Raw genomic sequence first — 15,327 nt, 5'->3', positions numbered from 1 at the left:
AAATATACATGGAATCATTACAGCGCTGTGTGAATGATCATTCATTTGTTTCACGCTCTGAAGGTCATAGCAGCCGCGGCTAACGGGTTAGCTCAGCTCTGGTCCAGGGATGCAAAGATGTTGGGAGCAATAGGTAGCTGGATACAGGGATGGCTCATCTGATGAGGTAAGAAGATGCTTTGAATCAGTATACCAATACAGAATGCACATAAATGGAATGATATAAAGCTGGAGGATGTGGATTCTATTTTACATTGTGATAGACCAGATTTATTTTATAATGTCTTCTGTATCCTGAAAGAATAACACTGGATTGTAGAAAACACAAAATGTGAAATTGGTCCAATTCGCTTATGCCATTTTGTATATTACTACTTAGAAAAACATAAAAATGAAAAATAATTCAATCAATAATCAAGAAAAGTGCTTATGGCACATAGTAAAATAGAATTATTGGGGTAAAGTGTTTTATAAAGCCTGTTTTTGCAAAGGAAACTCAAAATGACACATGTATATGCAAAAAAAAAGACAATTTTACTCACTTCACACATAATGCAATAACTCCTGTTTAGAAGCTGGTATTTGAAAGATTCTTTTTTTCTGGTACATTTTGGCATCTAATGGCATCAAACAAAGTAAATTGTAAAGAGCTGGACCTAATAGAACCTGAATTACAGATTTTAAAATATATATATTTTTTTTAAAACATCCAAAAGCGCCTATGTTTTTGTGTGTTTATTGTAATATTTGAAAAATATATAATGTTATTTATAAAGAATTACACTCATTATGAAGTTCAAATGGTTTTCTTTACAATGAAACCATTTTTTTCATTTCCTCCATTGTATGTGTGTAGGGTAAACATTTGAATTTGAGTATGTCAAATTTACGCACCCGAGCTTAAGTGGTTAATGCCAAGTGTAAATGCAGCCAATGTATATTTAATTTTTTTTATTTAGTTTTAATTATTTAATTTCAAGCAATATTATCATTGCTCTGTATTAAGTGTTGTATGCCTATGTTGTATCATCTCTTCTAGGACACTAAAATGGATCAAATGTTGCCTGGCAACTAGCTTCATGGCCTAATGGTTAGAGCGTGGGACTTGTGACCCAAAGCTCACAGGTTCAAGTCTCGGGATTGTAGGTGGGGGGAGTGAATGACCAGCGCTCTCTTCCACCCTTGAGCAAGGCACCGAACCCCCAACTGCTCCCCGGGCGTCACAGCAAAAAATGGCTGCCCGTGATGGAGATTTACCGCTGATTACAGAACCGGCTTTACTTACAAGATGCGCATTAAATTTTGCATGCGATTTATCGTGCAGCCGTGTGTGTTCACAACTCACTGCTAGGATATCATACTTGGCTACATGTCACTTTAACTTTTTTCACTTCACTAATATCTCAAGTAATTAAAATTATTTTTATAGTCTTAGCTTACAATAATAACCCTGGAACAACTATGTACATTTGAATAGTTTCCTTCAAACACACAAGATTCAATTCTGAAATCCTTTGCTTAACCAGAATAATCTAATCTGCAGGACAATGGCTGTTTCAGAGGACTAAATTTACATAGATGTTCTTACCTTCCGTCAAGCTCCCTCACAGCATCGGTTGCATCTCTGGGGTCCTCAAACTCCACAAAAGCAAAGCCGGGAGGATTTCTTGCCACCCACACGCTCCTCAGGGGACCATAATAGCCAAATGCTCTCTCCAACTCAGTTTTGTTACCACTGTTGCCCAAATTGCCAACATATACCTTACAATCCAGTGGGCAGTCCCGGCTTAGGGAAGGGTCTATAGAAGAAGAAAAAAAAAAAAGTTTAGTTTCAACATCATGCTGTATTTTTAGGTGCCATATGTCTATCCCACCTCTTCTAGCAGACTAAAATGGATCATAGCTGGAGTGGATGTTAGAAGAGAGTAATAAAGACTTACCTCCCATATCTTCACCAACCCCAAACTCAGCTGCACAGCTAAAATGCTGCAAGAAATTAAACATAAGCAAAGAGACTTTGAATATGCAATTAAACTGGATGATAGAAGCCTAACGTGTCAGTTGTGTTACGTTTAAAAGATGCAATATGTAACGATCAAAATCGTCACTAAAGAGGTTGAAAACTGATTTTGGAACCAATGAAAACACCAGCATGAAACACTGGATTACTAAAAAGGATTTATAAAACTCACTAAAAGCGTCTTTATAGGTAACCTACAAACATACAAGCGACAGTAAAATTATTTATGGAACAACAATGTTTTAATAATCAAAGTCTAATTAAACGTAATACGAATGGATTTGTTACACACTAAACGTATGTACCAAGCTAACAGGCTAACTTAGCTTGAACGTTCACAGGACTACACACTTCAACCGAGCAAGAACAGACATATCAAAGTGATTTAAATGGGAAAATTCGACTACTTTATAATTTACGTGCACCTTAAACAGTTATTAAATAACGGAGGTTTCATTTTTCTTACCGGTAAATCTGCTTTATTTGCGCTAGCAAAATCGAAAACTCACCACTGCGACTGAACACTGTGATGCTGGTGCCTCTTCTTCTTCTTCTTCTTCTTCTTCTTCTTCTTCTTCTTTCTTTTACTGGCAACCGCACTTAACAGTGCACTACTGCCATCATCAGGCAGCTTGGATCAGAAACATTTCCTCTATCTCTTAACATTTTCTTACCGCGGTGCCTCGCGAGCAAATCTAAATGTAAAGCACTTCCGGTTATCGTCAAGAACACGGACGTCGAAAGAAAATCTCTTTTAGGCCTAACAATATCGAAGTGCTACATTTCTGCTCAGAAACAGCCATCACACACCTGAGACAACGATATTTGAAGGCTGCAAATGTTTTAATAGTTCACATCACAGTGTCAGTTATAGATAACATATAAATAACACACCTTACCTATTCGTTCTTTATACCTTATAATGAACTACTTCGGAGAATACTCAACATTGTTTTCATTAGTTGTTAACATGAACAAATTAATTATATATTTATATTCATATGTTCAGTACTTGTTTTAGAATATATACTGTAGGTATGTAGGCTATACTTATTTTTATATTTCTCTGTAATATTTTATGTGTACAATGTATATGATCAAAATCATCACATTGTTTTGGAAATAAAAAAATGGAATAAAATACAAATATATATATATTTTTACTCATTATAACGAGATACTAAGTCATAATTTTGAGAAAGTTTCTCATTATTATGACTTACAGAATTATATTTTTTTATTTAGTGGCGGAAACAGGCTTCCATATATTCCACTTCCCAGACGTTTGTATTAAATGTACTTAAGCTGCAGGCTAAAAACAGACGACGCGTGAGCGCGAGACCATGTTTGTTAAGTTCAGTACCAATTCTTACCTCCGTTGTGCCGATGAGTCAGTCAACAGTCTCTGCCACACGTGCCACTGTGAGCTAGAACATTTAGTTCTTGACGCGCGGACCTACTGAACTGAGAAACCAGTGGAAAAACGAGCAGGATTATTCTCTTGACTGTAACCAAAAAAAAAATCGATATTATTTGGCGACAAGGTGATACTCCTATAATCACTCCTTATTGCATGCTATTCCTTTCAATCGTTTCCATCCACAATCCTCATGTTCTATCTGAAAATATGTAACATTTGGATACCATTAGGCTGTGACCATAAATGCTTCTTATGTTTCTACTGCTGGAAGATGAAAATACATGTAGAACCTTGTATGGACTGTCAGCAATTTGTAGATTATATGACAAAATAGGAATTATGTGTGAAAAAAACAGTGCAACAATTGAGTGTTTTGCATTTACAAAACAGATTATTCATATCCTTTATATGCATCTGTTAATGTTTGGTGAATCACTGTGTTTTGAGAAATAATCTAGTAATTAGATCTAATCTAAATAATCTTACTATGACATTTTATATAAGTTTATTTTAAAGCATGATATTTCTTTTAAAACTGCCCTGCGGATGATGGAAAAGTGCATGTAAGTGCATATACCTATACCTTTGTGTAGGCTATGTAGAAACTGTATACATATTTTGGACATACTACCACATTATTCAATTGTGGAGGTTTCTGATATTACAGCATACTATTTTCCATGCACCCTTTTTGAGAATGTTTGCCCACAAATTGTTTAGTAGCTCATTTAAATCTCACATATTAAACATGATTTATTGTATGCAAATAGTAAGCGTCCAATATTTCACCTATATGCTAAAAATGTAAATCTGAATACTGCAAAGATACTAGGAATTAAGTGACAGGTTGTCATGATCCATTAATTGCTCTGTAAATGCATTTTTTTTTTCTTTTCTTTTTTTTCAAATTGACAGATGAGTCAAACTTCTATTCAGTGGTTAATAAACCACAAACCACAGATCTTTATAGATCTAAACCTAAAAATATTACTTCAGTACATTAATGAGGTACATATATTAAAGTTCTTTAGAACCCTGTTGTTAGTAAAGCTATAACTGTTAATGACTAATTTGTTCGTTTTGTTAGTAACAACTGGAGTGAATTGTTCTGAAATAACAGTTTCATGTGTGTTGAGGCAAGTTGGAGCTAAACTCTGCAGGACACCGGCCCTCCAGGACCGAGTTTGGAGACCCTGACCTAGATTAATGGGCTGTTCATCTTTTGATAGAAGAAAACGTAAATAATCAAATAAGATTTTAAAACACTAATTTATTGAAGATGCTGTTCAGCTTTAAATGTCTAGTATTAGAAATGTCTTAACAGAATAGACAATGCATGATCTTAAACAGAAAACATTTCTTTACAGAATAATTTGTTTTGGTTTTAACTGAGACCGAGTTTGGAGACCCTGACCTAGATTAATGGGCTGTTCATCTTTTGATAGAAGAAAACCATCATATTCTGAATGTCATCACCACAAAGCCCTCAGTAAAGAATAATGTCTATATAATAATTTCTTTAACAGCTGATGTCTGTAAATTAAAAACATAGCCACAAGTGTTTTTATTTTTCTACATTTCATTTTCATGTCAGAATCGTAAGAAAATCAACAACTAAATATTGATTAAGAATAAAATTGAACAGAGTGATTTTTATCCGATAGATTATATGATCAGAAAACACAAACAGGAAAAAGGTCAAACAAGTTTACTCGGAGTGTCCCCACTTGGACCTTGCTGGAAGTGACATATTGGTCTGAATCCTTATCCTTGAATGCCCCCCACTTGTTTGCTTGTGCCATCCACACTGAGCAGTTTCACATTATATGCTCTGTTGCAGATTCCTGCTGCTAAGATACCAAAATGAGGCAGCATTTTGTTCTACTTTCTTCCCTGCTTGAGTACTTTAATGCCTAGATAATCCTGGAAAAACTGCAGGCCAAAGCCTGCTAACTTGAAAGCCTGGATTTGATTTCAACATATCATCATAACATGGAATTATTCTGTGTCGAAATGAAACGTAAATAATCAAATAAGATTTTAAAACACTAATTTATTGAAGATGCTGTTCAGCTTTAAATGTCTAGTATTAGAAATGTCTTAACAGAATAGACAATGCATGATCTTAAACAGAAAACATTTCTTTACAGAATAATTTGTTTTGGTTTTAACTGAAAAAAAAACGGTACAGTAAAACCTGTTAACTGTAAGTTACCTTACAATAAAAAAAACTGATTTAACAGACAATAAATGCAATGTTACTGTAAAATACTATATAAAATGTATGGAAGCAAAAACTATTAGCATATGTTTTATGGTGAAAATCTATATTACATTCAACAAAACAATCCATGTACATAGGACTTAAAAAACAGTAACATTTATAGTAAAGTGTTGTTAAAAGTACAGTAAAATAACTTTCCCAGAGGTCCCAGCATGAGACTTTACATTTTGTTCATATTTTATTGAAATAATAAAGTTTGTAATGATTCTGTAACCAGTTGTAATACAGTATATATACGCATGATAAACGGATATCATTGTGATGAAAATGAATTCATCATGTGGTTTTCTGTTGTGTCACCTGTGTGTTATTATATTGGTTATACATCCAAACGTCTACCGTAAGTTTCTTTCAGCTGTCAATTTTACCACAAGATTTTTTTTTCAATGCATTCTATCATTTTAAACTTCCACGTTTAGTCGTGTTGTTCTTTCCGCATATCGCTGTGCTCTGACTGTGTGGTTGCACATGCTGTTCCTAACTTGAGCTGTTCAGTCAGCACACAACGGGTTACGGGTCATGGTGTCTACTAGGACACTGTGTTCTCATCAGCGCGAGCTACAGAAGAGCCGGAACATTGTGTTACTTTGTGGACAGTTTCCAAGGCCTGCCCTTAATTTTTACTCTACACTTCCCTCCCCCCCCGCGTTTACTCCTCCCCCTTTTGTCTCATTTCATTTTCCCCGTCTCGCAGAGGCGTATCGTGCTGACGATTATTAAGAATAAAACTTCTGCCGGTAGAACATCTAGTACTCTCGCGCTGAGAGGGCGGGCTCATTCCCTTTAAGCTGCTTGGCATTCGCCGGTAAGACAAACTGAAGTTGCATATGGACGGATATATGGTCAAACACACGAGAGGAACGAGTAACAAAAGGGAAATATTGTAAGTTTTTATTTCATGCTTGCTTTTATTCTTTCTCATCACATAACCTACCTTTTATATTTAAAACTGCTTTCTAAATATGGCCACACTACTAACCTACTATAGAAAAAAGCATGTTTTCTCATGGTGATATGCTTCATATCCAAAATCAAGTAAAAAAGCGCACTCAGATTAATTACACACGTTATTTAACAATACTTTTGCTTATTCCACTTGTCCAAAATGTGGCCTTATATTTTAATTAAAATGAAAGAACAAATGCTTGAAAGAAAACTGTAGCTGTAATCTTATTTGCATATTGCTGTGTGTTTCATAGCCTAGTTGTTGCGTCTGAGATGTATGGAGGATTGTACAAAACTGAGAGGACGTGATGCACCCATTTTCAATTCTGATGCTAGAGAACTCCTTGAATTTATATTCGTTTAATTGATCCTTTATATTGTACACACTTCATACTATTTCAAAGATTCTCTTTCGCATTAATCCATCAAACTCTTAAGGACAGATGTTTTTGGTGTTTGTGGTGTAGAAATGAGAAGTATGTTTATGGACTGAAAATGTGTTTTTTAAATTTTATTGTGAGATGTGCTGAGAATTGAGGTTTTCCTAGATTTGCAAATTATGTCATTTCATGTCCTCGACTAACCGTTATAGAGATGCGGCTCAGAACTTGGTTACACTGACTTGCTTCCTCAAGCATATTTTCATGAAATCTATTTAGATTAGCCTATAATTCATATTTGAATGTAAATTACAAGTGGATCCTTGTGTCTTTTACAGAAAATCCCCTTTAGTTAGTATGCAACCACATAGGTCAGGGAGGATCAAATATGATAATTAAAGAATCAACCATTGAAATGATTTTTCCCTTATCTGAATATTAGGGTCAGTTGCATCCCCTTCACTGTTTATGTGGTCACACCCTTGATTTCTGTGTAAGAGATGTTTTCAAGAGTTGCAAAACCATCATTGTCTACAGATAATTTAATTTGGATGTTTAGGACAGCTTGAATGTCATACAGAAAGAGACTGGGTGTCTGACAAGGTGATTAAAAAGGAATCTGTGTGCGTACATGTGTTTCACTGCGAACGGTATGTTCAGGGATGGAATGAGTCAACTGTCTCTGAACGCTCTTCTTAGTAACAGGAATGCCTGTTGCAATCTCACCACATTGCTCCAATAATGGCTTAGAAAAGTCACACCACCTTTAAATGAGTCGATCACTGGAGAGAAAGACTTAGGGACAGTTGGCTGGAAAAGCATGAATTAGAGGTGGGCGAAATGGCAAAAATATCATATCACGATTTTTTTCAGGAAAATCACTATTCACGATTTTATCACGATTCTTTGTCATGTTGATTTTACTATTTTGCAAGTTTTCTGAGTAGTACAGCCAAACTAGCTTCCCTATATTAAAAACAAAGCCGTACAAGGCGACAACATATAAAATAAATAAGAATGGCAGACATCTAGGCCAAAGTGGGTGAAGATAAAAATTATTATAAAAAGTGTTATTTTAACTTTGTTATTATAAAATAAAAACAAAGATACACATTACAAATACACATAATATACAAATAAAACAAATAGTGCTTTATTTTTCAGGTACAGTAGGTGTATTTAGCAGTAGCATTCAAGAAACTGAATGAACAAATATAAAAATAAAACATTATATACACTCCACTGTATAAATGCATTGATTCTTATGAAATCAACTGTATTAAATTTCTTCAGTCAAGAGCAGAGAGTGAGTTTTCTCTTTTTCTCGTTTTATTAACATTAAAGGGATACAGTTCACCCAAAAATGAAAATTCTGTTATCATTTACTCACTCTCAGGTTATTTTAAATCTGAGTTAGTTTCTTTCCTCTGTTGAACATAAAAGTTATTTTGAAGAATGTGGGTAACCAAACAGTTGCGGGGTCCCCAGTGACTTCCACGCAATTTCTAAGTCAATGAGGACCAAGAACTGTTTGGCTACCCATATTCTTCAAAATATCTTCTTTTCTGTTCAGCACAAGAAAGAAATTAATACAGGTTTGGGACAACATGAGAGTAAACAATGACAGAATTTTCATTTTTGGGTGAGCTATCCCTTTAATGACAATCGGCAGCATGTTTAGTAGGCTATGCTGTCACTGCACGCATAATATACAAGCACACATCCCTTTTTCTGGCAACTTTCAATTTAGACATAACCAACTGCATAATATGTAAACCTTGTATGTTTTTGAGTGTATTACCGCAATTAGACGCGAAAGATAAATTAGTCCAGCAATCAGGTGCTGTGAGTGCCCGCGCCTCAGGTGTAAGCGCTCAGAAAAAGCGCATGTGAAAACACCCCGCAAATGAAATGTTTAACCGGCAAGGCTTTAAAGCACATGCAAATATTGTACTTCTGTGATTGCGTATAAGTGCAGAGTCCCGTGAGTGTAACTCTACCGCTGAGTTAACATTTGATGTAAATGTATGTCACGTTGTACAGTAACTTAACCTATATTGAGAAGGAGGCACCAGAACTGCAACTGATTGAATGTGCACTGTAGGACGATGCTACGATATTTCTTCAAAAGTAAATAGTGGAGACATGAAGACAAAGCCAGAGAAGTTTTTAGGCTACTTCTTGTACAGTAAGATGTTTAACATAAAAATTGTATGTTATTTATGCGTTCATTACAGTGATAAGGCTTCCTGGTATTGCAATTGTGTCTTTGATTTTTTTTTACTTACTTACATCCACCTTCATCTTGGGTTTTCAGATCATGCTCAAAGAACGATACGCTTCCACAGCAATGAGGTTAGAGCCAGGATGGTAGCAGACTATTTTTGTAGAGGCGTCTTCTGCGAGTCAAACAGTCTGGCCTGTTAATTGTCACTCTACCATATTCCCATTCCAAGAAATAATCCCTAAATTGATATGCAGTGAGGTGAATGTTTGTATTAATGAATATATTATACTTTCAGTGCTAAAATATGCTAGTTATACATTGATCAGTTTGGCACAGGGCAGTTCCAGAAAAAAATAGACATAGGCTTTTTTGTTGTTGTCTTTATTTAATTATCTGCTGCTAAATCTGCTCTTATGCATTCATTGAATTTCCCTTGAAATTTATTTGCTTCCATAACCTTCAGTGTGTGTGTGTGTGTAGATAAAAATGAAGGTCTTTGATTGGGAGCCTTGAGTCATTGTAGTATCTCGTGGCCTAAAGTAAAGTGGACTGGACTGAATGTTCCCGTCTCTGTTCTGTTTTGTTCCTGTGTCTTTTTACTAGGTTTACTGACATAAATCTCACAAGACATCCTTCTCTAGAATCTGAATTTGTGCCAGGAACTCTGAATAAAAGGAACATAGTGTTCCACCACACACGTTCACAAGCTTTGGTGTACATTTAAATAAAAATACCCCAAAACTCTACATGCATATGCTTATATATATATATATATATACACACACACACACAAAGACAGGTAAAAACTGACAATTTTTCTAGAAACAAAAACAAAACAAAGGTAATCTTTTGAAAAATGACACAAAGATACAAGCAAATGCGCACCCTCACATTTTTTATTTCTTATGCATATTTGAGTGCATCCTTTTAAAAACTAGGTTTCATAACTTTCAAGGTTTGATAATAAATGAAAAAACAAGCCAGCATCACAAAAGCATTACAAAATATTTTTCTATAAAAAAATGCCCACCAGGCATATGTGGAAATTTGACTGTGAGCATTTGCATTTGTCTAAAGACAGCAGCGCCTTATTATATTCGGCTAAAATTATATTTGGCTAAAATGAACAAATATTGTATGTTTGTTTTTTAGGGGAACACGGGTATGTATGAGTGGCGAGATGTCATCTTTAGATGATATCTTTTCCACTAACCAGTGCCCAACTGCTGTCTTTACCTCCCAAGGCATTGATGTCACTCCAAACGGTGACTGTGGAGTATGTAAGGTAATCCTGTCATTAGTAACTGTATATCACAGCTGTTAGTTTACAATTTCTGTATTTTAAAATATACAATGATACATTGGGTCCAAAAGTCTGCAATCAGTAGTGAAAGTTCTCCTATTTTATACTCTTTTCTAATTGAATATAAACTTTTCTTTAAAAGTTTAATTGAAAAAATTCACGATGTCTTTGAAATGTTCCAAAGAACATTGTGTCACTTAAAAAAAAGGGACTTTAGAATTCCACTGTAATTTGAGTCTGCTAAAGTGATACTATTTTCATATAAATTTCAAAAGTTTACATACTTAACTGATACATTTTCCATCCACTCGTTCATGCATGCTTGTGCTGATGATTCAAGGAGCGTATTGAAGTGGACTTGTGAGAGTTAGTGAAAACTTGACTTAAATCAGTGGATTTTGTTTCACATTCGGAATGATCTGGTGTTCATTTAAAATAATAATGAGGTTGTGTAAGGATGGATTGTTAATTTTTTTTTCTCCCATGTGTCTCTAAAGATTGTGAAACAGCATGGTGTGGAGGGGGAAAAGCCGATGATTGGGGACAGGGTGCATGTCCACTACACTGGCAGACTCCTAAATGGCAAGAAGTTTGACTCCAGTCTAGACCGTAAAGAGCCTTTTGTTTTCAATGTGGGAAAAGGTAATAGATTTCATAGATTTATTTTTCAGATTTAATTGAATAATTTTACAAATTTAAAGTGTTGTTATTGAAATGTTAAAAGAGGGCCAGTTGTTCTTTAATGAAAGAAATTCAGTGTGACAAATGGATAAGCAGATAGATTCACATTCATTAATCATAATATTGCCCACTATGCAGTGTGTAATTATTTGGCTCAACTTGATTCACTTGTGGACAGTGGTTCCATGGATTGGGTTTTTGACGGATTTGCTTAACCTTAAATTAAACTGCCTACTCTACTCAAATAACTTGTGTAGTAGAAAACCGAAATGAACTGAGTAAACCCTAATAAAATCAGACATTAGTCACATGAACTCTCTTGTGGTTAACTCTAATTGCTTTTTCAGTGAAGCAAAATACATCATACTGTTCATGTACCATCCACATGCTAAGCAGAACTCCACTCTTCCCCACATAACAGAAACTCTTCTAATATCAACATAAAAGGACATTAAACATTTTTTCATCTAAAAAACACATTTTAACATTTACCCATCCAGTCCTGTGCAAAGCATGCTGAGAACTAGAATCCTTTAAATTAATAATAATAAACTTTATTATTATTACTAAATGTTTGAAATAAATTATTCATGTATTCCCACAACAATTAAGCTTTTATTTTGCACCTTAAATGAGCTACAAATGAAATTACTAGTTCATTTTGATTAAGTTGAAAAAGCGCAAATCAAATATAATTTGAAAGTTTTGTCAGAAGATTATTTTAAAAGAATAAAAAAAATGTTTCCCTTGAGGATATGAAATAGTTTATTTTACACTGACATGTCTATGATTTTTAGGATGCTACTCTATCAAAAGTGTCTGTTAAATGGAATAATTATGCAACCTGCCGATTTCATTTCTCACTTAGAGCATGGCTGAAATTCCTGTTTGATGACATTTGCAGTTGCATTTAAAAAGAAGTGTAATTGCTGGAATTGTGTAGACATGTGGTGCCTCCCTTGTTATCTGCTGTTTCATTATCAAAGAAACAATTTATATTTAATCTTAAAGGGCATTAACAGAAATTATTAATATGAAAATGAGCCACGAATAAATTTTTTGTTTAGTATGTAAACTATAAATGTTTTTTGAGTATTTTGAGGATATTTATTAAATAAGTAATATATTTGTATATAAATTAACATTATAATAAGTAGTTTTATACTTTGATTTACTTATAAGGTTTTTTCTTATAATGACAAAGGCATTGAATTCATGAAGTACTGTCTGGTTGATTCACATAGGTCAGGTCATCAAGGCGTGGGACATTGTTGTGTGTTCAATGCAGAAAGGAGAGGTGTGCGTGATGCTCTGTAAACCTGAATATGCATACGGTTCAGCTGGCAGCCCCCCAAAGGTTCCTCCCAATGCCACAATTGTGTTTGAGGTAGGATCATCTAGCAATTAGATAACCTACAAATTCATGGATGAATTATGCAAATATCTTTTGTAAAGAAGTTTGTAGAGAATACATTATTGTTTCTTCGACACTTTTGACACTTTCTGTGGACATTTAAAATGTAGTTTTAATTAGACTTTTATATGACAAATAGAAAAAAAATCATCCACTGAGACACAAAAGTGTCAGAAACATTGTTATATTTGTCTCTCTGTGGTGTATACAATGCTAGACCCAGAACACAAAAACCTCTTTTGGTATAAACTTGTTATCTTTAAAAGTACAAATGGTTCTGCTTCCCAAAATCAGATTGAGCTGCTGAGCTTCAGAGGGGAGGAGCTTTTAGAAGATGGTGGGATCGTGAGGAGAATAAAGGTCAAAGGCGAAGGCTATAACAATCCTAATGAAGGGGCCACAGTACATGGTACGTCTTGAGAATTTTGAATGTTCGGAATGTGGTTGTTCTTCATAGATAATGCATTCACATGATCTCTGTCCATTTTGGATACACTATTAATGCTGTATGGTTTCTGTTCCTCAGTACACTTGGAGGGGTGGTGTGGAGGTTGGTTATTTGATTCTCGAGATGTCACCTTTGTGGTGGGTGAATCAGAGGACGTGGGTGTTCCTTTAGGAGTGGACAGGGCCATGGAGAATATCCAAAAGGGGGAATGCTGTTTATTATATCTAAAGCCCAAGTAAGATTTGCTTTTAATAGTTACTGTATTTACTATATATTGTTTGGTAAGGATTAATATAATTTCAAAATTATTTTAAAATCATATAATATAGCTGGCATATGACATATATAAACTAATATTAAATATTTCCATGCCCATTATCTGAATATAACAAAGCCATTAACACACACACACACACACACACACACACACTCCCTCTCACCAGACTATGAGATGCAAGGTTTTAGGGACTTCTTTAGGGTCCCCAAGGAGGTTCATTGTAGATTTTTTTTCACGCCGGGTTATTGCCAGAGTCTTGAGAGGTGTGAGAGTGTGTGTGTGTGTGTGACACATACACACACACACACACACACACACACACACATACACACACAGACACACACACACACACACACACATACACACACACACACACACACACACACACAATAAGATCTCCATCCTACTCAGTCTTTTTTATGCTTTCAGGTACGGTTTTGGCAAAGAGGGTAAAAAAGAATATGACATTGGATCAAATGCAGAACTACTATATGAAGTAACACTGAAAAACTTTGAAAAGGTGAGATAATTAAACATTTTTACCCAAAGTATTTAGTCAAAAAGCTTTCTGTTTCAGTGTGATATCCTTTGAAGGATTTATTTATTGTTTTATTACATTAATAATTAATTTAATAGACAGAGTTAAAATATCCAGATTTCCCCCCAAACAAATATGTCTTTAAAGGGGTCATATGACATTGCTAAAAAATAACAAGATTTTGTGCATTTGGTGTAATGAAATGTGTTTATGCAGTTTAAGGTTCAAAAAACACATTATTATTATTATATTCACCAGGGATATGCAACGTCGGTCCTGGAGTGCCACTGTCCTGCAGAGTTTAGCTCTAACCCTAATCAAACACACCTGATCAAGCTAATCAAGGTCTTCGGGATTACTAAGGCTAAGTGAGGGTTTTTCTAACCCTAATCAAACACACCTGATCAAGCTAATCAAGGTCTTCAGGATTACTAAGGCTAAGTGAGGGTTTTTCAGACCGGAAACGCAAGCCCGTGCGAAACGTTTTCGCATTTCGCTGCATTCCAAAGTTCAAACTTTGTGAACTCTGGCCTGCGAATTCGCATCACGTGACACCGTGTGACCAACGGCAGATCGATACGTCACAGCATGACCTCCTATATGAATTAAAAGAATATAAATCTAAAACTGCAGTGCTGCAGGAAAGTGGAGTAGATTGTATTTTTTTACATTTTAGGATTATTATTATTGTTTATGTGTTGAATTTAAGTTTTTAAAACGATGCTGCAGAGCATGACGTCATATCACGACCGTTGTAGTGTCTGAACAAATTTTGCATGCTCAAATTGTAGTGTGACCGCGGCTTTATACTGTCTTTTTACGCGTTGCGTTGCATCGCGCCGCGTAAACATAAAACCATGTCTGCATTTGTGATCGGAGAAACGACAAACAACGAGCGCTACTCTACACTGCTCAAAATTCGTGTTTAAATCATCAGTGGCAAATTCTTTAAATATGAAAACATACTTACAGACTGTGAGTCAGAACAGCCGGCATTGTAGGCTACTCTCCCAGGTTCAGGAAACAGTCCTCCATAAAATGTGCTGCACACATCTGAATATTTGGGTTGAACTGTTCTGGAACAGTGTTGTAAATACAACTTAACCACTGATTTCTAGTTGTATCCTCTTTTGGAAGGCCAAACAAAGTATTTTCGCTTTCGCAACGAAACACAGAGCGTCTCCACGACATGGCGGCAGCAGTAACAATACTACAGCGAGAATAAAAGTTACACCTTCTTTCGTTGCGTGAACATTTGGGTGGCGTTATGAAAATCTTCCCACTCAGTGACGTAGACATGTGGGGGCGTGTTTATATGAGGTATTTTAGGAGGGCGTGGACCAGTCTTTTATAAAGAATATCTCTTTGGGTTTGAGACTTTAGTCTTTGC

At 35.3% G+C, this 15,327-nt stretch overlaps 2 protein-coding genes across 2 annotated transcripts in view; one reads left to right on the top strand and one right to left on the bottom strand.

Annotated features, from left to right (window-relative positions):
* The window catches only part of LOC107567072 (serine/arginine-rich splicing factor 3-like), an 8,063-nt gene extending 5,482 nt beyond the window's left edge, over positions 1 to 2,581 (bottom strand). The window contains exons 1-3 of the mRNA XM_016252665.1: positions 2,487 to 2,581; positions 1,941 to 1,986; positions 1,589 to 1,799 (exon numbers count right to left, since the gene is read on the bottom strand). Of these exons, the coding sequence (XP_016108151.1) occupies positions 1,589 to 1,799; positions 1,941 to 1,947 (218 nt within the window). The 5' untranslated portion in view covers positions 1,948 to 1,986; positions 2,487 to 2,581. The remainder of the gene's footprint in view (positions 1 to 1,588; positions 1,800 to 1,940; positions 1,987 to 2,486) is intronic.
* A 3,839-nt stretch (positions 2,582 to 6,420) lies between these two features.
* The window catches only part of LOC107567078 (FKBP prolyl isomerase 5), a 19,608-nt gene continuing 10,701 nt past the window's right edge, over positions 6,421 to 15,327 (top strand). The window contains exons 1-7 of the mRNA XM_016252679.1: positions 6,421 to 6,607; positions 10,429 to 10,561; positions 11,077 to 11,221; positions 12,505 to 12,647; positions 12,969 to 13,083; positions 13,201 to 13,357; positions 13,829 to 13,919. Of these exons, the coding sequence (XP_016108165.1) occupies positions 6,552 to 6,607; positions 10,429 to 10,561; positions 11,077 to 11,221; positions 12,505 to 12,647; positions 12,969 to 13,083; positions 13,201 to 13,357; positions 13,829 to 13,919 (840 nt within the window). The 5' untranslated portion in view covers positions 6,421 to 6,551. The remainder of the gene's footprint in view (positions 6,608 to 10,428; positions 10,562 to 11,076; positions 11,222 to 12,504; positions 12,648 to 12,968; positions 13,084 to 13,200; positions 13,358 to 13,828; positions 13,920 to 15,327) is intronic.

This window comes from Sinocyclocheilus grahami, unplaced genomic scaffold, assembly GCF_001515645.1.
Source record: "Sinocyclocheilus grahami isolate Dianchi unplaced genomic scaffold, SAMN03320097.WGS_v1.1 scaffold1127.1, whole genome shotgun sequence".
Classification (NCBI taxonomy): Eukaryota; Metazoa; Chordata; class Actinopteri; order Cypriniformes; family Cyprinidae; genus Sinocyclocheilus; species Sinocyclocheilus grahami.
Note: the sequence above shows the minus strand (reverse complement) of the source record. Positions and strands in the feature narration are given on the sequence as shown.